Here is a 26189-nt window from a genome sequence, read left to right on the forward strand (position 1 = left end):
AGGGAGGGACTGGTGCACTTCACAAAATAGATGGCATCATGAGGAGGTACAATTATGTGGATATATTGAAGCAACATCTCAAGAGATCAGTCAGGAAGTTAAAGCTTGGTCGCAAATGGGTCTTCCAAATGGACAATGACTCAGTTACACCAGCTCTGTCAGGGGGAATGGTCCAAAATTCACCCAACTTATTGCGGGAAGCTTTTGGAAGGCTACCCGAAATGTTTGACCCAAGTTAAACAATTTAAAGGCAATGCTACCAAATACTAATTGAGTGTATGTAAACTTCTGACCCACTGGGAATGTGATGAAAGAAATAAAAGCTTTAAAAAATCATTCTCTCTACTATTATTCTGACATTTCACATTCTTAAAATAAAGTGGTGATCCTAACTGACCTAAGACAGGGAATTGTTACTAGGATTAAATGTCAGGAATTGTGAAAAACTCAGTTTAAATGTATTTGGCTAGGTTGCATACTTTTTAGCCAGTAGTTCTAAAAGTAGGACCCAGAGCCAAAAGTGGTCCCCAAAAATGTCATAATACCTCACATTTGTGAAGATATGTTCACCACGTCATTGCTCTCTCTCTCTTTCTGCTGTGTTTGATTATTGCTAGCTGAATCTCATTGTCTGGAACTCAAATTTCTAGGGGCTGGCCCACATGGGGGTGGAAATGTAGGGAAAATGGCACAGCACAGCTTCCAGAAAACTTTCAAAGTAGGCATTTCACACATTGACACATCTTAATTAATTACATACCCAAATCTAACTACCTGTAGCTTAGGACCTGAAGCAAGGATATGCATATTCTTGATACCATTTGAAAGGAACCACTTTGAAGTTCGTGGAAATGTTGAATTAATGTAGGAGAATATAACTCATTAGATCTGGTAAAAGATAATACAAAGAAAAAAACATGCGTATTTTTGTAGCATCATCTTTTAAATGCAAGAGAAAAGCCATAATGTATTATTCCAGCCCAGGCGCAATTTAGGTTTTGGTCACTAGATGGCAGCAGTGTATGTGTAAAGTTTTAGAATGATCCAATGAACCATTGAATTTCTGTTAAAAATGTTGTATCAAGACTGCCCAAATGTGCCTAATTGGTTTATTAATACATTTGGAAGTTCATAACTGTGCACTCTCCTCAAACAATAGCATGGAATTCTTTCACTGTAATAGCTACTGTAAATTGGACAGTGCAGTTAGATTAACAATAATTAAAGTTCTCTGCCAATATCAGATATGTCTATATCCTAGGAAATGTACTTGTTACTTACAACCTCATGTTAATCACATTAGCCTACACTAGCGCAACTGTCCCGTGGGGAAGGGGGGTCAACCACATGTCACAGTAAGGTCTTTTGTAAACTGTGCATTATTTGCATTTTAAAAGCTCTTAACTATTTTCACTCTTTGGCGCACAACCCCAAAGTTATCATGTGATGTTGAGGCTGCCCATTTTTTGGGGGGGGGGCGATCAGCTTTAATATTGTAGATAGTTTATGGCATTCAGACCTGTTTTGTCAACTTCTCCTTTAACTCCTCAGCCAGGTTGTTCCGACCCATCTTCCTCAGGATCTCCAGTGTGATCTTCACAGCTCCCTCATCACAGTAGCTCTGTACCATCCTATCCACTGTGAACAGTCTGTCAGCATCCTCCAGCTGGCCCTCTGAGATGGAAGGAAATTCCTCCACACCCTTATTAATGTACCACTGAAATTTCTTCAGGTCGCCTCGGCCCAGCTCTTCCAGAATGTCAAGCAGCAGAAAATGAACATTTTTTGTCCCTGGATACAGAAAATAAAAATATGAAACATAACTAAACAGTCCTGACGGATCAGAATTCTGCTTTTGTTGATGTATGTAAACAACAAGTTCCCTGTTGTGTTTCTTGATGTCATCTTGCTGAGTCTACCTTTAAAAATTGTAATTGAATTAGGAAAGAAGTGGACGGCACATAACCACAGGAGTCGACGTGCAACCGAACAACTATTTCATAATTGAAAAGGAAAAAGGTGCAACAACTCAGCATGAAGTACCTGTTTTCTTTCTATCTTTAGGAATCTAAAAAGCTACATTATTGTGTTTACTGTAAAAATCTGCTATTAGGGAACTCTCCTCTAACGTAATTAAATATCTTGGGGAAGATAGGAAATAATATTTACCTGCTGTAGCGCCACCTGGTGGTGTAACTGTGGATAAAAAGAGGCCTTGATTACACATGCTCCTCAACAAATTGTCATTGACAGACCATGAATATCATTAAAAAGTGGGTATATACACAGTGCATTCGGAAGGTATTCAGATCCCTTGACTTAAAAAAAGTATGTTACAGACTTGTTCTAGTTTTTTACCTCATCAATCTACAAACAATACCCCATAATGACAAAGCAAAAATTGTTTTTTAGAAATGTTTGCAAATGATACCATTTTTAGTGCTATACATCTGTACTGTCAATTTCTCTATTTCCTTTGTTAATATGAACTCTTTTGACCAAAATTGTTTATTGAATTGCATGACCTCATTTATATAGTGTCCCATACAATTAGGGGATCTGTTGTACCTATTATGTCGGAAAAAGTCAGTTATGAAATCCTTTGTCTTAGTTAAAAACAGGTTGTCATCCAGTAGGCTTTGATTACATTTCCAATATCCTTGCCCACGTGGAAATTCTGTGAGAGTAATGCGGATGCCAACTATTTTATGGTCCGACTGCATTCTGCTCCCAATCAAATTTGTGTGATTTCCTTTACGGTGAAGAACTTAAATCCGTGTTATAATCTCCCACCATAATAATAGGATCGATCGTATGTTGCTTGTGAGCTTGATAGATTGTTATAAATATTTTTCAAAGAAGTGTGGATCATCATTATTTGGACCATATAGATTAATGAGTAAATAAAAAAATACATATTGTTCATTCAAAAGTATTTTTTAAAAGCATCCACCTTCATTGCAGATCTATTTGGACAGTTATCCTGTTTAGATAAAACTATACAAAATATATTCACGTCACCAAATAATTGATTAAAACACACTGTTTCGCAATGAAGGTCTACAGTAGCCTCAGCAGCACTCTGTAGGGTAGCACCATGGTGTAGCCGGAGGACAACTAGCTTCTGTCCTCCTCTGGGTACATTGACTTCAAGACAAAACCTAGGAGTCTCATGGTTCTCACCCCCTTCCATAGACTTACACCGTAATTCTGACGACTTCCGGAGGACATCCTCCAACCTATCAGAGCTCTTGCAGCATGATCTGACATGTTGGTCATCCAATCAAAGGATCAGAGAATGCATCTAGTACTGAAAAGCGTAATCTACAGTTAACTAGCTAGTACTGCAGTGCATAAAGTGTGGTGAGTAGTTGACTCAGAGAAAGAAAGGCAGTAGTTGAACTTAAATAACATTCCTCTCTGTTTGAGTTATGTTAGCTAGCTAGCTAAGGCTATCCAACACTTTAACTCTTGCAAGGGCCCACCGATGTAACTGCTAAACTGCTTCCTGTACACTGCATTGCATGATTGAACACATGGATTGGATTGTGGGTTTACCAACGCTTTAGTTATAGTAGCTAATATGTTGACTATGATGTTAGCTAATATGGTGACAACGATGTAGGCTGTGTGTAGCGGTTATGGTATGAAGTTTTGGCTTTAGTTGGAGAGTTTTTTTTTTTTTTTTGCTGTTTTTCAGCTGATGTTGTTTACTGAAGTCCACAAGCGAAGGGAAAATGTGAAAGGAGGAGAGCACATAGATGCAAAGTGAACTGCTATGAAGTGCACTGTGTGGCCGGTGAACATTCTGTTGTTTCTGTTGCAAAACGTTTAGTTCTCCCTCATCTTAAACTGAAGCGGCCGCCACCGGTTTTCACATTCGGATCAGAGTTGTTGGACAGTTTTAGTGTTTTGGGAAGCGTCATATGTTCCCAAAACCTAAAAAAATGTTTTATGAATTTTTAAACAACGTAAACAATATGTTCTGGGAACATTCTTGCAACATCAGGCAAATGTTTTTAACTGGACAGTTTTTGTGTTTTGGTAACATATCTCGTCATGTCCACACAATGCTCCCACAACCTAATGAAATATTGTGGGAATACAGACAGAAGGGGAAACCCTGACATGTCACAGGGGATATAAAGCTGAAGCACCCGTTTAGAATGTTCTCACCACCAAATATGGTAGTGAGAGAAGAAGTCCAGTCGTAGGTAGTGGGAGACGATGGATCAAGGTGAAACTGGGCTGATATTCTGCACATTTTCTCATTGATTAAATATCTGATCTCAATAAATGTTTCTGTCCCCCAAACGAAACACAGTGTTACAAACACAGTGCATTACGTTTTATATATTTGACGAATTGACAAAGTAAAATAAATGTTTTTGAAGGAGTTCAAGGTTGAATTGAGCACACACACACACTTAACGGAGATGGCGGTCCCTGACGGAAATGTGCAAATACATGCTACAATGCGCAAAAGGATCTCGCTAGCTCGTGCTTGGCTCTGCCCACCTTCTTACTTGTTCTTCCCACTATGCTTAATTTGCTCCCCCTGTAAACAACACAGATGAACTATCTTGGGTTACTTATGTGGTGGGTCCACATGGTCCATCCAAGTTCATTTGATTGAATTTGAGTTTAGAATTTCTGTTACCTGGAAGCCAGACAAGTCCGTTCCATACAAGTTTATCAGCTTTATTTTCTTCCAGAAGAAGATTCACTTCTTCAACAACAGGTTTAATAAACAACTGAAATGTGGGGACGTAGTTTTCATAGGAATCCACAAATTTTGCTGGCTGGAACAAAAAAAAGGAACATTTCATAAACTGATTTCTGAAATAGAGACATTAAAATCAGTCAAATGATAAGTGAGAATGAAATTATGCATTATATAGTAATAACAAATGTATTATTCAAATATATCTCAGATTTACGTTTGGTTGTATTGGATGTGCATCTGCAGGGTTAGTGGAGAGGGTGTATTCTTGCTTTGGGGTAAGTGTACACAGAGACGTTGTAAGAATTTCTCTTATTCCATCCCTTTCAATCAACTCCCGCACCTTAAAAGGACCAAAACTATACAGTTAAATTGTGCGTCAATAGGAATAAAAATGCACTTGATTATTTAAATGACTGCAGGGAATGTAAGGTAAAACAATATCTGAAACTCAATAATAAATAATGGAATAAACCACTAAATAAGTGAAAATATGTATTTCAGTTAAACATGTTGCTGCAACTCTCCTCATTTTTTTTGCCGTTATGCTAAAACAGCATTACATTTCCCATTGTGTGTTTGATTGAATTCCAGCCTGATAGAAGTGGGTTTCTAGGGTTGTAGGGTTCCAGCTCACCTCTTTTCTCACAACATTACTGGGAAGCAACAACACATTCAGGATGGACCTCTTGCCAAGTGGTTGGTAGAATAACAACACATGTGCAAGTATGGGGGAGATGGGAGCATCATCATCTGTGACATCACCATAGGCAGATAATCCAGTGATGTTTATTATGACATGTGTGTCTGTTGTCTCATGGGGAGGGAGAAACTCAATGATGTCATCATCAGTCACATGGGCTACAGACAGGAAGTCACATCCACCACCTGAAGAAAGATAGCATTCTGAGCTTTCTCTGATATAGGCTACTACTACGATAACAAGGACAAACAAGGTATGGCAACAAATGATCAGAGTAATCTTGTTTAGGGAAGTCTAAAGCATGAAACACACAGAGACTCTTATTGCCGATAGGTACTTATCACAGTGGGAGGCCGTTCCTTCTCTCGCTAGAACAAAACCAGTACCTTCAGCGTGCCGACCCGGTAGAAGCTGTAGAGTTAATTTGCAATTCTACACATTTTGCAATGGGGATAGAGAAAATGTTTTAGTGTTAAAGCAGGTTTGCTGCAATTCTACATATTTGTCCACGGGGTGGAGAGAAATGTTTGCAGTTTGAGTGGGAGTGACTAACAAAATCAATGGGGGCCCCCAGTTCAGTAATTCGATCAAGTTTAGATAGCTGGCTAGACTAACTTACAAATCAAAAAGATTTCAGCTTACATGTGCTAATTGAGTGACTGTCAGTGTCAGGGCCTTCCCCGGGCTCCCCCTACGGCAAATAAGATCATGCCTCCATTCTGCTCCTCCCTTCCTATAGGCAAAAACTTAAAACAGGAAGTACCCGTAGTAAGGACTGTTCAACGTTGGCACATAGGGCGCACCGATTTGTCTCACCTCGTTAGTCAGTATGTGTTACACATGTGCTGGTTGCCATCTCGTTAGTGTGAAGGGGTTTCACCTGTGTTGGCCCAGGTGCTATTTAAGAATGGCTGGCCCAGTGCTCTAGTTGTGTAGAGATATGTGGAGGGTTAACACATTTAGTTGGCTCTGCCTATTTTGATTTCTAGACAAACAATATTTTATCTGCTCTTTCCTGTTTTCATTATAATCCACTTTTTGGTTTGTGTCGTGTCTAAGTGTGGGTTTTTATTTTGTTTACCTATTCTTGGGCAAATTTAGTGGGTGCTCATGGTGGGTGTCTTTTAGATTCCAGTTGTTGTTGTTGTTGTTAGTCAACTTTCATTGGACACCCCCATGAGTGTCTTTTAGAACCCCACCTGTTTTGTTTTGGTTGTTGTCAGTGACTCTTTGTTAGTTCCCCCTTCTGTTTGAGTGACATTATTTGGGTTTTCTTGATGGGGAATGTAACAGAGATATGTTCCAGGTTGCTTCTGAGAATAACATTGACATATACACTGCTTGGTGACTGAGTTTATCAGGAAGTGCATAGAATATGTTGTTCCCACTGTGGCGATCAGAACTTGGACAGATGGCAGAACTGTGGATAGATAGCAGCATTACTCAGAGCATGTGCAGACCAGCTGGCTGGAGTGTTGAAGGACATATTCAAATCCCTCCCTATCCCAGTCTGTTGTCACATGCGCCGAATACAACAGGTGTAAACCTTACAGTACTTAGCCCATCTGTATACAGCCCATCCAACTACCTCATCCCCATACTGTATTTATTTATTTATCTTGCTCCTTTGCACCCCAGTATCTTGCACATTCATCTTCTGCACATCTACCACTCCAGTGTTTAACTGCTATATTGTAATTACTTCACCACCAGGCCCTATTTATTGCCTTACCTCCCTTATCTTACCTCATTTGCACACAATGTATAGATGTTTTATTTTTTCTACTGTATTATTGACTGTGTGTTTGTTTACTCCATGTGTAACTCTGTGTTGTTGTATGTGTCGAACTACTGTGCTTTATCTTGACCAGGTCGCAGTTGTAAATGAGAACTTGTTCTCAACTAGCCTACCTGGTTAAATAAAGGTGAAATTAAAAGCGCTGAATACAGCATTTAACCAAGGCAAGGTGCATGGGAACATGGACGAGTATAAACAGTCCAGCTACGCCCTCCGTAAGGCAATGAAACAGGCAAAATGTCAGTAGACCAGCTGGCTGGAGTGTTGATGGATGTATTAAAATCCCTCCTTATCACAGTCTGTTGTCAAATCAAATTGTATTTGCCACATGCGCCAAATACAACAGGTGTAGAACTTACAGTGAAATGCTTACTTACAAGCCCTTAACCTACAATGCAGTTTAAAACTTATTTGGGATTGGGGGCACTATTTTCACGTCCGGATGAAAAGGTGCCCAAAGTAAAGTGCCTGCTACTCAGGCCCAGAAGCTAGGATATGCATATAATTGGTAGATTTGGATAGAAAACATTAAACACTCTAAAGTTTCTAAAACTGTTTGAATAATGTCTGTGAGTATAACAGAACTGCTTTGGCAGGCGAAACCCAATCTGTTTTCTATTAGTTTTCTATGGCAAGCCCGTTTTAATAGAAATATGCTTGCAGTTCCTATGGCTTCCACTAGATGTCAACAGTCTTTAGAAATTGGTTGATGTTTCTCCTTTGAGTAGTGAAGAAGTAGACCTTTCCTTTCTGAGGCTCGAGCCAGGTGGATTGTTTGGTTTGGTGCGTGTCACCTGAAACTCGCTCCACTTTCATTTTATCCTCTATTGAACAAGGTATAGTCCGTCTTAAATGTTAGCAATTATTTACGTTTAAAAAATCCAAAAGTTTTTTTTTAGGAAAGTTGTTTGAAATGTTTGGATCAAGATTACAGGTCATTTATAAGATATTTTGATATCATGTTGCGCTAGTTGAAACGATTTTTTTTAATCAAACGCGCCAAATAAATGGACATTTTGGAGATATAACGACGGGATTAATCGAACAAAAGGACCATTTGTGATGTTTATGGGACATATTGGAGTGCCAACAGAAGAAGTTCTTCAAAGGTAAGGCATGAATTAAATAATTGTTTCTGACTTTTGTGTCGCGCCTACGGGTTGAATTCTGATTTTCATGTGTTGGTATGCGCTGCCCTCAGATTATCGCATGGTTTTCTTTCGCCGTAAAGCTTTTTTGAAATCCGACACGGTGGCTGGATTAACAAGAAGTTCAGCTTTAATTTGGTGTATTGCACTTGTGAAAGTATGAAAGTGTAATATTTTTAATATTTTGGGGGGAATTTGGCGCTCTGCCATTTCACCAGGTGTTGTCAAATCGATCCCGTTAACGGGATTTGAGCCTCAAGAAGTTTTAAGAAACATAAGTGTTTCAAAAAAAGATACGTCAAAATTGTTAAAAAAAATATTTAAATAATTAAAGAGCAGCAGTAAAATAACAATAGCGAGGCTAAATACAGGAGGTATCGGTACAGAATCAATGTGGAGGCTAAATACAGGAGGTATCGGTACAGAATCAATGTGGAGGTTATATACAGGTGGTACCTTTACAGAGTCAATGTGGAGGCTATATACAGGGGGTACCGGTACAGAGTCAATGTGGAGACTATATACAGGGGGTACTGGTACAGAGTCAATGTGGAGGCTATATACAGGTGGTACCGGTACAGAGTCAATGTGGAGGCTATATACAGGTGGTACCGGTACAGAGTCAATGTGGAGGTTATATACAGGAGGTATCGGTACAGAATCAATGTGGAGGTTAGATACAGGGGGTACCGGTACAGAGTCAATGTGGAGGCTATATACAGGTGGTACCGGTACAGAGTCAATGTGGAGGTTATATACAGGTGGTACCGGTACAGAGTCAATGTGGAGGCTATATACAGGTGGTACCGGTACAGAGTCAATGTGGAGGCTATATACAGGTGGTACCGGTACAGAGTCAATGTGGAGGCTATATACAGGTGGTACCGGTACAGAGTCAATGTGGAGGCTATATACAGGTGGTACCGGTACAGAGTCAATGTGGAGGCTATATACAGGTGGTACCGGTACAGAATCAATGTGGAGGTTAGATACAGGAGGTATCGGTACAGAATCAATGTGGAGGCTATATACAGGTGGTACCGGTACAGAGTCAATGTGGAGGTTAGATACAGGGGGTACCGGTACAGAGTCAATGTGGAGGTTATATACAGGTGGTACCAGTACAGAATCAATGTGGAGGTTAGATACAGGAGGTATCGGTACAGAATCAATGTGGAGGTTAGATACAGGGGGTACCGGTACAGAGTCAATGTGGAGGTTATATACAGGAGGTATCGATACAGAATCAATGTGGAGGTTAGATACAGGGGGTACCGGTACAGAGTCAATGTGGAGGCTATATACAGGTGGTACCGGTACAGAGTCAATGTGGAGGCTATATACAGGTGGTACCGGTACAGAGTCAATGCGGAGGCTATATACAGGTGGTACCGGTACAGAGTCAATGTGGAGGCTATATACAGGTGGTACCGGTACAGAGTCAATGTGGAGGCTATATACAGGTGGTACCGGTACAGAGTCAATGTGGAGGCTATATACAGGGGGTACCGGTACAGAGTCAATGTGGAGGCTAAATACAGGAGGTATCGGTACAGAGTCAATGTGGAGGCTATATACAGGTGGTACCGGTACAGAGTCAATGTGGAGGTTAGATACAGGGGGTACCGGTACAGAGTCAATGTGGAGGTTATATACAGGTGGTACCGGTATAGAGTCAATGTGGAGGCTATATACAGGTGGTACCGGTACAGAGTCAATGTGGAGGTTATATACAGGGGGTACCGGTACAGAGTCAATGTGGAGGCTATATACAGGGGGTACCGGTACAGAGTCAATGTGGAGGCTATATACAGGTGGTACCAGTACAGAGTCAATGTGGAGGCTATATACAGGTGGTACCGGTACAGAGTCAATGTGGAAGCTATATACAGGGGGTACCTTTACAGAGTCAATGTGGAAGCTATATACAGGTGGTACCGGTACAGAGTCAATGTGGAGGCTATATACAGGTGGTACCGGTACAGAGTCAATGTGGAGGCTATATACAGGTGGTACCAGTACAGAGTCAATGTGGAGGCTATATACAGGGGGTACCGGTACAGAGTCAATGTGGAGGCTATATACAGGGGGTACCTTTACAGAGTCAATGTGGAAGCTATATACAGGGGGTACCGGTACAGAGTCAATGTGGAGGTTATATACAGGGGGTACCAGTACAGAGTCAATGTGCGGGGGCACAGGTTAGTCGAGGTAATTGAGGTAATATGTACATGTAGGTAGAGGTAAAGTGACTATGCATAGATAATAAACAGAGAGTAGCAGCAGCGTAAGATTCAAGATGTCCACCATTGTTCCTGTACCCAAGAAAGCAAAGGTAACGGAACTAAATGACTATCGCCCCATAGCGTTCACTTCTGTAATCATTAAGTTCTTTGAGAGGCTAGTTAAGGATCATATCACCTCCACCTTACTCCACCTCCACCTTACTCGACAAGTGTCTGTGGGTTTTTGCTCCTCCTTGTACTTGATTGATGAATTAAGGTCACTGATTAGTAAGGAACTCCCCCTCACCTGGTTGTTTTGGTCTTAATTGAAAGGAAAAAACCTGCAGACACTCTGTGGAATGAGTTTGACACCCTAGACCCACTACAAATTGCATAACACCCCAACAGATTCACAGTTGACGCAATCGCCATCGCTATGCACACTGTCCTATCCCATCTGGACAAGAGAAATACCTATATAAGAATGCTGTTCACCTTCAACACCATAACTGAGCTTGTGGGAGGTGAGGGTCCAGGCGGAGTGGTGCCAGGAAAATAACCTCTCCCTCAACAAAATGAGACAGCAAAGGGAGCACACCCCTATCCACATCGACTGCTATCCACATCGACTGGGCCGCAGTGGAGAGGGTGAAAAGCTTTAAGTTCCACAATGATAATATTACTGACAACATATGCACATCACTGACAAGGCACACTGCCTGCCCTCCAGGACATCAACAGTACCCGGTGTCAAAGGAAGGCCAAGAAGATCATCAAGGACCTCAGCCACCCGAGCCACTGCCTGTTCACCCCGCTACCATCCAGAAGGCAAGGTCAGTACAGGTGCATCAAAGCTGGGACCAAGAGACTGAAAAACAGCTTCTATCTCCAGGCCATCCACAGTAAAACAAGTCCTATATCGACATAACCTGAAAGGTCGCTCAGAAAGGAAGAACCCACTGCTCCAAAACTGCCATAAAAAAGCCAGACTACAGTTTGCAACTGCCTATGGGGACAAAGATCGTACTTTTTGCTAATCTAGACCATAAAGTAAGCAACACACACCAACTTGCATTGCCAAACAATGCTACTGCCACCTGGTTTGGAGAATTTTAACGCTGAGTGGCTAACAACTTCAAGGTCTTTGCTATGTGAACACAAAAGAGATTGACTGTTTGTAGGTGCTAAGTGCTGTTGGCAGGCAAACGTTTGACAATCCTACCTGCGTGTCTGAGCTACAACATCTTTCATTAATGAACATTGCTTGAAATGATTACTCACAAGAATGAATTTGACAGTGTGGGAGGTGTAGTTGACAGACAGACTTCTGAGGACAGTCGATGTTGAACAGGGGTCCTGCAGGCCTCTTTCCACTCTGGGATAGAAGCTTCCTGTCCCAGTGGACTGTCCTATAGAGCACCTCTCCTTCTCCCTCCATCCTGAACACCAGGCCTGTTATACTGCACTGGAACAGACCTGCACTGGGGCACTGGAACCTAGAGGAAACAATGGTGAAGAATGACATTTTAATTACATTCCCTGAATATGACTTGAAAAATTAGGCATTGTCCTTACAAACTATTATTGAGGAAAAAACATTACCGGTATGCTCCCTTGCCCTCATGATTATAGATTTCTGGTTCAAAGGTATTGGAAACCATCTACAATGTAAAGACAATAGATTTGGAATAGTTTGAAGAGTAGTTGAATATAAACATATTAACTGGTCTTTCTTGCTTTCTTTCCAGCCACGGTCTTACCATGGGAGGGTCAGTAGTAAACAGGCCCTGGTTGACTCTTCTAATCTCTGTGATGGTTAAATTCTCCATTGCATCAGGTAAGCTGTTAGAAAGATGACCTCTGACACCGTCCTCGCTCTCTTCTTCCAATGTCCCCTCACTAGAAAAAGGCCAACTGTGAGAGCATGGCAAGGGAATGAATGATCCTTTCTGTTTTGACAAGGTTGGATCACTGTATTCCAGGAGAAGAAAATCTGCACAGAGAAAGTGTAAATATGTCAGCCAAGTGTGACCCACTTCTTCAGGCAGTGGAGGAGCATATCATCATTCAAAGTTATAAAGCTGGTGATACTTCAGTAGACAATATCACAACCCTTTGGACTGATTACATACCCACTTCTCTGTTGTATTCTTCATCATCATCTTCCTCTTTTCCTTCTTCTTCCCTTATGCATATTTCTGTCATTATCAGGATCTCATCTGGACAGCGGGTGGCCTGAACATAGACAGAATTAGTAGTCTGAACACCATTTTCATGAATACATTCAAACAAAGTTAAACATTAATTCAATGAAGCAAACATTTTTATCTTGTAAATAAAAAGTTCATACATGTGTATTATATTAAGTCAAGATTCTATACTGAAATTGATTTTACACATTACATGGCAGTGGAGGCTGCTGAGGGGAGGACGGCTCATAATAATGGCCAAAAGGGAGCAAATGGATGTGTTTGATGTATTTGATACCATTCCACTAATTCCACTCAAGCCATTACCACAAGCCTAATGAAAAGGAATAGTAGCCAAGCTCATTTATGACTCTCTCATGATAAAGGATGGATATAATATACTTCATATTTAATCTTTATCTAACTAGGCAAGTCAGTTAAGAACACATTCTTATTTTCAATGACGGCCTAGGAACAGTGAGTTAACTGCCTTGTTCAGGGGCAGAACGACAGATTTTTACCTTGTCGGCTCGGGGATTTGAGCTAGCAACCTTTCTGTTACTGGCCCAACGCTCTAACCACAAGGCTGCCGCCCCTGTACATACTTGGTACAGTCATCTATTATAAGCCCGCCTTTGCTCATATCTCATTGGATGATAGACCAATACGTCAGGGTGGAACATCAAATCAGTCAAAGCCTGAAGTCACAATTTGTTTTACTTCATTGCTTATTATAGTTTGTTTGACATTGACAGCATCATCGACTGCCGACTGACTGATCTTCAAATCACTGATCTACAAAAAATAGAAAAATAACTAGTTTAATCTACAAACCATTATTGTTTGTGGATCAGTAAGTCACAATTTACTCACAATGCAAAACAGATTTGATGCGCTCGAACACAGCCTTTATGAACTCTGAATTAATTAATTAATGATTATTTGGCAAAATCTCCCTCTGAAAATCAATAGCTTTCTCAATTTCAATTCATAACAGAAAATACAGCGAGGAGAATATCTATAATAATATGTTAAAAGTTGTCTACCTCAGATGATACAGGATTGCTGGCAAACCCGGGGGACACAGAGGTGTGAGGATGCTGAAGCCCAAAAGTGGGATAGAGGGGCTCAGTGAATATGGTCTGGAATGTGTGCAGGTGGGTCATCAAGCCAGAGTAGACCTTGTAGAACGACAGAGTGCCGGTCAGCCAGTCCAGAAACACTCCTACTCTGAGGCGTGGAGGGGAGGAGGACTGGTCTCTCTGGGGTTGAGGAGGGGAGGAGGACTGGTCTCTCTGGGGTTGAGGAGGGTTGATGAGGTGTGGAGCATGTATTGTAGTATATTGACTATTGTGGAGGGCACCGTAATGATTCCCACGGCAGATCAGACTCCAGGACTTCTTATTGTATCCAAATTCACTGGCAGAACCATCTCCTTTTCTACTGATGCCTTTACATGTCACTCCAATGTCAGCCAGCCCACTGCACTCTACCTCCCAGTAACAGCGCCCAGTCAGACCCTCTCTACACAACACCTGGGTATAGTGATCAAATCTCTCTGGATGATCAGGATACGGCTGCTCCTCTTTAACCCTCTCCACCCTTCTGTTCCCCTCAGACAGAGAGAGGTTTCTGTGTGCTGTGTTTGGGTCCAGTGTGAGATCACAGGCATCTGCAGACAGGAGTAGAGGTTTAGGAGAGAGTTGGCTGGATTAGACCAGTGTTTGTGCCGAAAACAAATGATATCTAATGCCTCAATACTACAATATGTTTAGTAAACTTTCTCTAAATTCTATCACACATTGTGTTTTAAGGAGTATTTTCAGATGTTATTGAATGGACAGTGAAATCCCTAGTCAAAATACTCTTTAGGAATAGTGACTTTTCCAATAGAATCCGATTGGATTCTCACAATACTATAGGATTTTGGACACCTTTATCAGAATCCTATTGGAATCCTATTGGACTATTTTTTTCCCCCATTTGGAATAAAAAAGAATCCTATTGTCCCTTTAAGAATGACTGATGACATCACAGCTACCACAGGCTTGCAGTGTTAATTAACTACCAAGTTCAGCTCGCCGCCTGTGGCTGTGCAGAGAATCTCTGGTTTTCTAACATTATCATTGTAACAGTTTTTAGATATTTTGATATTTAATCAGGATCCCCATTAGCCGCTGTAAAAGCACCAGCTACTCTTCCTGAGATCCAAATGAAACACGACATAATACATAGTACATACATTTAAAATGTCAGACATAGCTTACATATCAGTACATACACACAATATCGAGGTCTAATACTTAGTACAGTGCAAATTACAATACAAGATATATAAAATGGCTGTGTCATTCATAATCATTCATATCGATTTCAATTTGGAATCAATAGAGCGGGGGCAAACGTGTAAGCGCTGTTAAAACTAACATTATTCAAAGGCTACAGTGAGTCTGAGATTCATTTGTATATCACTGGTTCGAAAATAATTTGCTGAAGACAGTCCTCTAAATTCTATAATGTCCAATGAAAGTTTTCAGAGGCTGCCGAAACGGTGCAGGAAACAAATCAGGTGCTTTGTTATTTAACTACAACGAATCACAACCCTCCATAGAATATCAACAATGACAAGGGTTGGCTGTTATTTAACTACAACGAATCACAACCCTCCATAGAATATCAACAATGACAAGGGTTGGCAGTTATTTAACTACAACGAATCACAACCCTCCATAGAATATCAACAATGACAAGGGTTGGCTGTTATTTAACTACAACGAATCACAACCCTCCATAGAATATCAACAATGACAAGGGTTGGCTGTTATTTAACTACAACGAATCACAACCCTCCATAGAATATCAACAATGACAAGGGTTGGCTGTTATTTAACTACAACGAATCACAACCCTCCATAGAATATCAACAATGACAAGGGTTGGCTGTTATTTGACTACAACGAATCACAACCCTCCATAGAATATCAACAATGACAAGGGTTGGCTGTTATTTGAGTGATAGTTTGACTCGCAAGCCCATGTATTTGTTGTGAGGCCAGTGACTTTTATACAGATAGCGCCCCGAATTTGCCTTGCCATTTGGGTTTCATAGTAGAAGTCGTAAAACCGCTGGCGAGTATGTCAAAACCAATGATATTGATCTGTTTTAAGCAATCGATTTTGTCAATGTGATTACTATAAACATTTATACTAATCTGAAGTAAAAAGGATGTGTAATTACCCTCAATTTGAAGTGGTCAAATCATGAGGTTGTGTAATGTATCACATACTGTCCACGTACAGGAAATTTACGGAAATAATCTTAAACAATCTAATATGTTGCTGTATTGGACAATCTCACAGCTAAATGTGGCACTGAAACCTGATCATTTATGTTAAACTGCAATCAAGACCAGTAAACTGAGGAACAGTCTTTTTCCAATGTCTCTCCGGAGCATAGTCTCCATCTCTTCACGTACTCACACCAATGATAATTCCCTGAGGTTCTCAACCTGTTCAACACACCACCACAATATGGGAGTAATACAATCCTATCAGATTTTGGAACAGTTCCTTTGACCTCCTAGGGATTCTTTAATTTTATAGTATCCTATACCCAAATCCTATCAGATTTTGGAACAAATCCTATAGGATAGGTTCCAAAAATCTGATACAATATTCTATTGGATTCTAAATAAGATTTTTGTATTAAAATCCTTTGGATTTTTTGGACTAGGAAGAGAATGACAGTTGGGAAAGACAGAGAGAGGTTGTGTCAAAGAGCAGTAGGCCAGATTCAAACCTATGCTGACATGGTGTTCAATCAAATCTGAATATAGAACCCTAAAAATATAGATTAAAAAACAATGTGTGATATAAATGTTTTAAGAAAATAGTATAATAAAAGACAATAGAATACAATAATTATATTTCATAAAATTATATTCCAGTTCCTTATCACCCTTACATTTCTTCAGCAGCTGTGGTTTTACCCAGAACTCTTCATTATGGTCCACACTGTGGGAGAGACAGAGGAACAGACAGAGTGAGTGACACACAGCTATGCTGTGTAGTCTAGTCCAGCCTGTCTGCTGTGTAGTCTAGTCCAGCCTGTATGAAGTGTAGTCTAGTCCAGCCTGTATGAAGTCTAGTCCAGCCTGTATGAAGTGTAGTCTAGTCCAGCCTGTATGAAGTGTAGTCTAGTCCAAAAAGGTGACAAAGTAAGAGCTCTACACCATAGCCATACCTACAGTACCTTGCGAAAGTATTCGGCCCCCTTGAACTTTGCGACCTTTTGCCACATTTCAGGCTTCAAACATAAAGATATAAAACTGTATTTGTGAAGAATCAACAACTGTATTTGTGAAGAATCAACAACAAGTGGGACACAATCATGAAGTGGAACGACATTTATTGGATATTTCAAATCAAATCAAATCAAAAACTGAAATATTGGGCGTGCAAAATTATTCAGCCCCTTTACTTTCAGTACAGCAAACTCTCTCCAGAAGTTCAGTGAGGATCTCGGAATGATCCAATGTTGACCTAAATGACTAATGATGATAAATACAATCCACCTGTGTGTAATCAAGTCTCCGTATAAATGCACCTGCACTGTGATAGTCTCAGAGGTCCGTTAAAAGCGCAGAGAGCATCATGGAGAACAAGGAACACACCAGGCAGGTCCGAGATACTGTTGTGAAGAAGTTTAAAGCCAGATTTGGATACAAAAAGATTTCCCAAGCTTTAAACATCCCAAGGAGCACTGTGCAAGAGATAATATTGAAATGGAAGGAGTATCAGACCACTGCAAATCTACCAAGACCTGGCCGTCCCTCTAAACTTTCAGCTCATACAAGGAGAAGACTGATCAGAGATGCAGCCAAGAGGCCCATGATCACTCTGGATGAACTGCAGAGATCTACAGCTGAGGTGGGAGACTCTGTCCATAGGACAACAATCAGTCGTATATTGCACAAATCTGGCCTTTATGGAAGAGTGGCAAGAAGAAAGCCATTTCTTAAAGATATCCATAAAAAGTGTTGTTTAAAGTTTGCCACAAGCCACCTGGGAGACACACCAAACATGTGGAAGAAGGTGCTCTGGTCAGATGAAACCAAAATTGAACTTTTTGGCAACAATGCAAAACGTTATGTTTGGCGTAAAAGCAACACAGCTCATCACCCTGAACACACCATCCCCACTGTCAAACATGGTGGTGGCAGCATCATGGTTTGGGCCTGCTTTTCTTCAGCAGGGACAGGGAAGATGGTTAAAATTGATGGGAAGATGGATGGAGCCAAATACAGGACCATTCTGGAAGAAAACCTGATGGAGGCTGCAAAAGACCTGAGACTGGGACGGAGATTTGTCTTCCAACAAGACGATGATCCAAAACATAAAGCAAAATCTACAATGGAATGGTTCAAAAATAAACATATCCAGGTGTTAGAATGGCCAAGTCAAAGTCCAGACCTGAATCCAATCGAGAATCTGTGGAAAGAACTGAAAACTGCTGTTCACAAATGCTCTCCATCCAACCTCACTGAGCTCGAGCTGTTTTGCAAGGAGGAATGGGAAAAAATTTCAGTCTCTCGATATGCAAAACTGATAGAGACATACCCCAAGCGACTTACAGCTGTAATCGCAGCAAAAGGTGGCGCTACAAAGTATTAACTTAAGGGGGCTGAATCATTTTGCACGCCCAATTTTTCAGTTTTTGATTTGTTCAAAAAGTTTGAAATATCCAATAAATGTTGTTCCACTTCATGATTGTGTCCCACTTGTTGTTGATTCTTCACAAAAAAATACAGTTTTATATCTTTATGTTTGAAGCCTGAAATGTGGCAAAAGGTCGCAAAGTTCAAGGGGGCCGAATACTTTCGCAAGGCACTGTAGCTGTTCTTAGAACAATAAGATAAATGCAATCTTCAATCAATCAATTACAAGACTGTTTGTCATTCTGTTTTGGTCTGAACTCAAAGGAGGTGGTATAAATGGGAAAGAAAGGCACTAGAAATATATGGTTTTCACAGTAACTGCACTAACTTGAGTTTCTCCAGTCTACAGTGTGGATCCTCCAGTCTAGCAGAGAGCAGCTTCACTCCAGAGTCTCCTGGGTGATTGAAGCTCAGGTCCAGTTCTCTCAGATGGGAGGGGTTTGACTCCAGAGCTGAAGCCAGATAAGCACATCCTTCCTTTGTGACTCTACAGAATGACATCCTGCAGAGAACAGAGTTAGGGTAAAACACATCAAAGTATAACCTTTATTTGGTAACATTATTGAGCAATACAAAATCTCTAATGGACACATTCTAAAAGGGACAGTCTTGTTATATAAGATGGATGGATTGGAGTAATTAAGGTGTTTAGGGTATACTTTCTGAAGGAATGGGCCATGTGGCTATTCTGACTCAGCAGAATATGGTCAGTGAGTATAGCAGTATAATATATTTAAAAACTCCTGTTGTGTAACAATGTTTCTAAGTACTGACCTCAGTGTCTCTAGTTCACAGTGTGGATTCCCCAGTCCAGCAGAGAGCACCTTCACTCCTGAATCCTTCAGGTCATTATTACTCAGGTCCAGCTTTCTCAGGTAAGAGTCATTTGAGCTGAGAACTGAGGCCAATGCTTTATAAAACCACTCAGTGAGTTCACAGCCAGCAAGTCTGCAACAGTGAGAACCATTTTATGAAAGTATATTTATATATAATACTTGATAATACTATACTACAAAGAAAGTGCTACCTAACATTTTTGGGAGGAAAGGTTTGATATGCATTCATACCCAAAGCTGAATGTTAAAACCATATTATATATTAGTATTATTGTCCCATACACCAGATAGGTGCAGTGAAATGTGTTGTTTTACAGGGTCAGACAAAGTAGTGTGGCACCCCTAGAGCAAATTAGGGTTAAGTGCCTTGCTTAAGGGCACGTTGACAGATTTGACACCTTGTCGGCTCAGGTATTTGAACCAGCAATCTTTTGGTTACTGGCCCAACTCTCTAACCTAAGCTATGCTAATGACCAACTCTCTAACTGCTAGGCTAATGACCAACTCTCTAACCGCTAGGCTGATGACCAACTCTCTAACCGCTAGGCTGATGACCAACTCTCTAACCGCTAGGCTGATGACCAACTCTCTAACCGCTAGGCTGATGACCAACTCTCTAACCGCTAGGCTGATGACCAACTCTCTAACCGCTAGGCTAATGACCAACTCTCTAACCGCTAGGCTAATGACCAACTCTCTAACTGCTAGGCTAATGACCAACTCTCTAACTGCTAGGCTAATGACCAACTCTCTAATACTTATTTTCCACCATAATTTGCAAATAAATTCATTAAAAATCCTACAATGTGATTTTCTGGATTTTTTTTCTCATTTTGTCTGTCATAGTTGAAGTGTCGATATGATGAAAATTACAGGCCTCATCTTTTTAAGTGGGAGAACTGCACAATTGGTGGCTGACTAAATACTTTTTTTGCCCCACTGTATATATCGTCCTACTTTGAAGGGGTAAGAGGGGTAGGCTCTAGACCAGGGGTATTCAACTTTTACTCTACTAGGTCCGGAGCCTGCAGGTTTTCTGTTCAACCGGATAATTAATTGCACCGACCTGGTGTCCCAGTTCCAAATCACTCCCTGATTAGAGGGTCCAAAGTTAAATCCTCTTGGGCTTTAAGTATGGTATTTGCGAGATTTACATTATTACTTACATTGCCTTTCTGCAACTCCTCACTGCTGGGATTAGTCTCAAACGCCCCTCCTTAGATGTGTTGTATCTCTGTAGGTCAAGTTCATCCAGCACGCCCTTTGATATAAGCAGCGCATAGGCCAGAGCTGAGCAGTCACCGGGGGACATTTCTATTTCTGCAGGTAGTCCAGAGTTTAGGAACTTGTCAATGTCCTCATGTACTGAATCATCTTTCATCTCAGTCAAGCAGATGAGTAGATTGATGTACCTATCAGGTGAGACTTGATCTACATTTGGCTTCCTGAGGTATTTCTTAATTTCCTTAACAGTCTCTGAGCTGATCTCTGTTTGTGGCAGTAGGTCTTGTAACAGTTTCTGGTTGGATTCTGTTGAGATGCCAACAAGGAAGCGGAGGAACAGGTCCAGGTGTCCATTCTCACTCTCCAAGGCTTTATCTACCATCATCTTCAGCAGCTCATGCAAGGACAGCTCTGATGACACATCCCCAATGAACGACTCCAGGGCCTTGATGTTCTTGCTCGCACAGCAGTGGAACACGTACAGAGCAGCAAGGAACTCCTGGAAGCTCAGGTGGACAAAGCAGTACACTTTCTTCCGATACAGCCCATACTCTTCTTTCAGGATTTCTGTGCAAAACCCAGAGTACACTGAGGCTTCACTGACATCAATGCCACACTCCTCCAGGTCTTTCTTAGAGAATATGAGATTGCCCTTCACCAGCTGTTTAAATGCCAGTTGAGCCAGTTTCCTAATGTTTTCTTTGTTTCTTTCTACGATTATGGTCAGATCCGTCTTATTTTCCCCACTATACGTCTTGCTTTTCAGGTTTGTCTCAATGAGTAGGAGGTGATTGTACATCTCAGTCAGAGTTGTGATCTCTCCACTCAAATCTTCACTCAACATTTGCTCAAGAACCCTGGCAGTAATCCAACAGAAGACTGGTATGTGGCACATGATGTGGAGGCTCCTTGATGTATTAATGTGTGAGATGATTCTCCTGGCCTGGTTCTCATCCTCAACATTCTTCTTAAAGTATTCTTCTTTCTGTTTGTCGTTGAACCCTCGTACTTCTGTCACCTTGTCAATGTACTTACAGGGGACCTGATTGGCTGCTGGTGGTCTGGAGGTTATCCAGAGGAGAGCTTCAGGGAGTAGATTCCCCTCAATGAGGTTTGTCAGCAGCACATCCACCGATGATGTCTGTGTAGCATCAGTCACCCTCTTGTGTTTTTCAAAACCTAATGGCAGTTGGCTTTCATCCAGACCATCAAAGATGAACAGAACTTTGCAGGTAGCATAAATCTTTGCTTCTACTATCTCTGTTAGTTCAGGGTGGAAGTCATTCAGAAGTCCATGAAGACTGTACTGCTCATCTTTAATCAAATTCAGCTCTCGGAAAGGAAGCACAAAGATGAAATCAACATCCTGATTGGCGTTTCCTTCTACCCAGTCGAGGATGAACTTATGTACAGAGATGGTTTTTCCAATGCCAGTGATTCCCTTTGTCATTACAGTTCTGATAGGTATCTTCTCTTCTCCAGGTAAGGGTTTGAAGATGTCATTGCAGTTTATTGGAGTGTCTGATATGTTTCTCTTGGATGGATATTCAATCCGTCGAACCTCATGTTCTTTATTAACCTCTTCTTGTGTGATGTAGAGCTGTGTGTAAATGCTATCAAGTCCATTTTGTTCCTCAGCAGTGCCTTCAAATACACATCTAAACTTCTTCTTCAGACTGGCTTTCAGTTTCCCTTTAACTATCTGTGTGATGTCATCCACTGGAAAGAACACATTTAAACAAAAATGTAAATACTACTTAAGAACAGAATTTAGAATATCCGTATGCATACAAAAAAGTGTGATTTATCAAACAATCCTACAAGTGTCATAGGCACACTGGTAGGAGATAACCATTGATAAATACCAATTGTTCTCAACCTCAGTGCTCGTGCATGACCTTGGCTATTTGCATTTAGAAACACCCCTAATTAACCATATATGGTAAAAATCATCCCTTTAATGCCCATGGAGAATATACAGCGCCGTACCATGAAATAGCATACAGGCGCAACCCCCGCCAAAAAGCTTTGGAAAAATATATTTTCCGAGACTGAAATAAGAGGTGCTAGTGTCAGAGATTGAGTACAACAAAAATGTTGGATTTGGCTAGCTCAGTTGTGGTTTGACCAGTAAAAATGTAAACATAGCTATTGTTTTTTTTTCATTCACACTTTGTTACATGTAAATCTAGGTAAGAAACAGACCAGTAAATCATAAGTATATCCTATATTTCTTTGAAATACATGTCACGACTTCCGCCGAAGTCAGCTCCTCTCCTTGTTCGGACGGCGTTCGGCGGTCGACGTCACCGGCCTTCTAGCCATCGCCGATCCACTTTTCATTTTCCATTTGTTTTGTCTTTGTTTTACACACCTGGTTTCAATTCCCCAATTGCCTGTTCATTATTTAACCCTCTGTTTTCCCCATGGTTTTTGTGCGTGATTGTTTTATGTATGTTCGGTCCGTTATTGTGGGCTCGGTATTACGACATGTTATTGGAATATTTGACTAAAGTTACTTGTGTTACTCATCTCTGCTGTCCTGCGCCTGACTCCTCTGCACCAGCTAAACCCAGACCACTACAATACAAGACCAGTTTAAAATAGAAAATAAATATACAAAATTATAAATAATAATAGATGTAAATAATAGAAAGCTAAAGCTATATTCAGTAGGAAAACTATTACTTCATAAGGAGACCATTTCTGGTGTTTCACCTGTCACAGCTTTACTTACCGGTTTCCTCACATATCTTCTCTGTCTCAACGTCCTCAAAACGGTGGGCGGATCTGGAACAACAACAAACATGGACACATTGTATATCATGGGTCTCCAAGAGGTCGATCGAAAGCTACCAGTAATAAAATAAACCTGTGTCCCGTTTTTTCTTTCCAAAAAACGTTAATGTTATCACTCTCAGAACGATCTTCTAACCCTCATCCGAGATTGACCCGTCTTGAAGCCTGACTGGCTAGGGTTAGAAGAAAAGAAAGGACAAAGGTCTATAGTTTTTTGCTGGTAGCTTGCGATCGACCTCTCGGAGACCCATGATATACAATGTGTCTCAACCGAGATTGCTCTTCTCTGTGTCATGGAGGCTCTCAGCACTGCCAAAGTTCTCATCCTCCCTAGATCTATCCGCTGCCTTCGACACCTTGAACCATCAGATCCTTCTCTTCACCCTCTCTCTGGGCGTCTCAGCCTCTGCACACTCTTGGATTGCATCCTACCTGACAGGCCGCTCTCACCACTTACTCTCACTACTGGTGTCCCCCAGGGCTCGGTTCTAGGCTATTTCCTCTTTTCTTTTCCTCTTTTCTCTTTACACCAAGTCACTTGGCTCTGTCATATCCTCTCATGGTCTCTCCTATCATTGCTATGTGGATGTCACTCAACGACTTTTCTCCTTCCCCCCTTCTGACACCCAGGTGGCGACACACATCTCTGTGTGCCTGGCAGATATCTCAGCTTGGATGTCGGCCAACCACCTCAAGCTCAACGTCGATAAGACAGAGTTGCCTGCCGGCTCCAAGAGCTCTCCATCACGGTTGACAACTCCGCCGTGCCCCCCCCCCCCCCCCCCAGTGTGTAAAGAATTTTGTCGTGACCCTGGACAACACCCTGTCGTTCTCTGCAAACTTCAAAGCAATGACTTGCTCCTGCAGGTTCATGCTCTACAACATCCATAGAGTATGACCTTTCCTCACACAGGAAGTGGCGCAGGTCCTAATTCAGGCACTTGTCCTCTCCAATCTGCAACTCTCTGTTGGCTGGGCTCCCCGCTTGTCCCCCTGAAGCTAGGACAGCAGAGTGCCTGCCCATCTTCCAAAACATCTGAAACCCTACCTCTTCAAACAGTATCTTAAATAATCCTCCTCCTCACCTCATCCAGTTGCATTCACTAAGACTTTCTCAAATGACTGCCTTGCCTGGTTCACCAACTACTTTGCAGACAGAGTTCAGTGTGTCAAATCGGAGGGTCTCCTGTCCTGACCTCTGGCAGTCTCTATGGGGGTACCACAGGGTTCAATTCTTGGGCTGACTCTTTTCTCTGTATATATCAACGGTGTCGACCTTGCTGCGGGTGATTCCCTGATCCACCGATAATGCAGATGACAAAATGACCTTCAATGCCATACAACACTCCTTCCGTGGCCTCCAACTGCTCTTAAATGCTAGTAAAACCAAATGCATGCTTTTCAACCGTTCGCTGCCTGCACCCGCACGCCCGACTAGCATCACTACTCTGGACGGTTCTGACCTAGAATATGTGGACAACTACAAATACCTAGGTGTCTGGCTAGACTGTAAACTCTCCTTCCAAACACATATCAAACATCTCCAATCCAAAATCAAATCTAGAATGGGCTTTCTATTTCGCAACAAAGCCTCCTTCACTCACGCCGCCAAACTTACCCTAATAAAACTGACTATCCTACCAATCCTCGACTTCGGCGATGTCATCTACAAAATAGCTTCCAATACTCTACTCAGCAAATTGGATGCAGTTTATCACAGTGCCATCCGTTTTGTTACAAAAGCGCCTTATACCACCCACCACTGCAACCTGTATGCTCTAGTCGGCTGGCCCTCGCTATATATTCGTCGCCAGATCCACTGGCTCCAGGTCATCTATAAGTCTATGCTAGGTAAAGCTCCGCCTTATCTCAGCTCACTGTTCACGATAACAACACCCAACCGTAGCACGCGCTCCAGCAGGTATATCTCACTGGTCATCCCCAAAGCCAACACCCCCTTTGGCCGCCTTTCCTTCCAGTTCTCTGCTGCCAGTGACTGGAACGAATTGAAAACATCGCTGAAGCTGGAGACTTACATTTCCCTCACTAACTGTAAACATCAGCTATCTGAGCAGCTAACCGATCACTGCAGCTGTACATAGTCCATCTGTAAATAGCCCACCCAATCTACCTACCTCATCCCCATATTGTTTTTATTTACTATTATGCTCTTTTGCACACCAGAATCACTACTTACACACCATCATCTGCTCATCCAACACTCCAGTGTTAATCTGCTAAATTGTAATTACTATGGCCTATTTATTGCTTTACCTCCTCACGACATTTGCACACTTTATATAGACTTTATTTCTATTGTGTTATTGACTGTACGCTCTGTGTTGTTGTTTCGGGTGGGACTGCTTTGCTTTATCTTGGCCAGGTCGCAGTTGTAAATGAGAACTTGTTCTCAACTAGCTTACCTGGTTAAATAAAGGTGCAATATATTGATTTTTTTAATTAAAAAAATCATCCCTGTGATTGAACACGCAAAGTAAATCAATAAACCCAATTCATTGATTTGTATTATATAATATGTTAACCATAGAAAAATGACTAAATACAATTCAGATGTTTTACTGTCCCCCTCTTCAAAAAGTATCTTAAATAATCGTCCTCACCCGAATATTGGTTCTCTCCCCATCAGGTCGTCTTCAAATTGTGCAGATCCATAAGCGCTGTAATAGCTCTCAGAGCTGTGAGTGAACACAAAGTAAATCAATAAACCCAATACATTGATTGTATTATATAATATATTTACCATAGAAAAACACCTATATACAATTCAGATATTTTACTGTCCCCCTCTTCAAAAAGTATCTTAAGT

General features: G+C 41.3%; 1 protein-coding gene across 1 annotated transcript in view; it reads right to left on the reverse strand.

Moving 5' to 3' along the window:
- Positions 1 to 946: 946 nt before the first annotated feature.
- LOC139423639 (NACHT, LRR and PYD domains-containing protein 3-like) overlaps positions 947 to 26189 on the reverse strand; it is a 38212-nt gene continuing 12969 nt past the window's right edge. Inside the window, exons 3-18 of the mRNA XM_071175231.1 lie at positions 25984 to 26058; positions 23301 to 23353; positions 20506 to 22282; positions 19278 to 19451; positions 18832 to 19005; positions 16751 to 16800; positions 13833 to 14458; positions 12730 to 12832; positions 12358 to 12590; positions 12200 to 12258; positions 11879 to 12093; positions 5361 to 5611; positions 4941 to 5066; positions 4661 to 4802; positions 2170 to 2196; positions 947 to 1791 (exon numbers count right to left, since the gene is read on the reverse strand). Coding sequence (XP_071031332.1) covers positions 1514 to 1791; positions 2170 to 2196; positions 4661 to 4802; positions 4941 to 5066; positions 5361 to 5611; positions 11879 to 12093; positions 12200 to 12258; positions 12358 to 12590; positions 12730 to 12832; positions 13833 to 14458; positions 16751 to 16800; positions 18832 to 19005; positions 19278 to 19451; positions 20506 to 22282; positions 23301 to 23353; positions 25984 to 26058 — 4363 coding nt within the window. The 3' untranslated portion in view covers positions 947 to 1513. The remainder of the gene's footprint in view (positions 1792 to 2169; positions 2197 to 4660; positions 4803 to 4940; positions 5067 to 5360; positions 5612 to 11878; positions 12094 to 12199; positions 12259 to 12357; positions 12591 to 12729; positions 12833 to 13832; positions 14459 to 16750; positions 16801 to 18831; positions 19006 to 19277; positions 19452 to 20505; positions 22283 to 23300; positions 23354 to 25983; positions 26059 to 26189) is intronic.

Source organism: Oncorhynchus clarkii, chromosome 13, assembly GCF_045791955.1.
Source record: "Oncorhynchus clarkii lewisi isolate Uvic-CL-2024 chromosome 13, UVic_Ocla_1.0, whole genome shotgun sequence".
Lineage (NCBI taxonomy): Eukaryota > Metazoa > Chordata > Actinopteri > Salmoniformes > Salmonidae > Oncorhynchus > Oncorhynchus clarkii.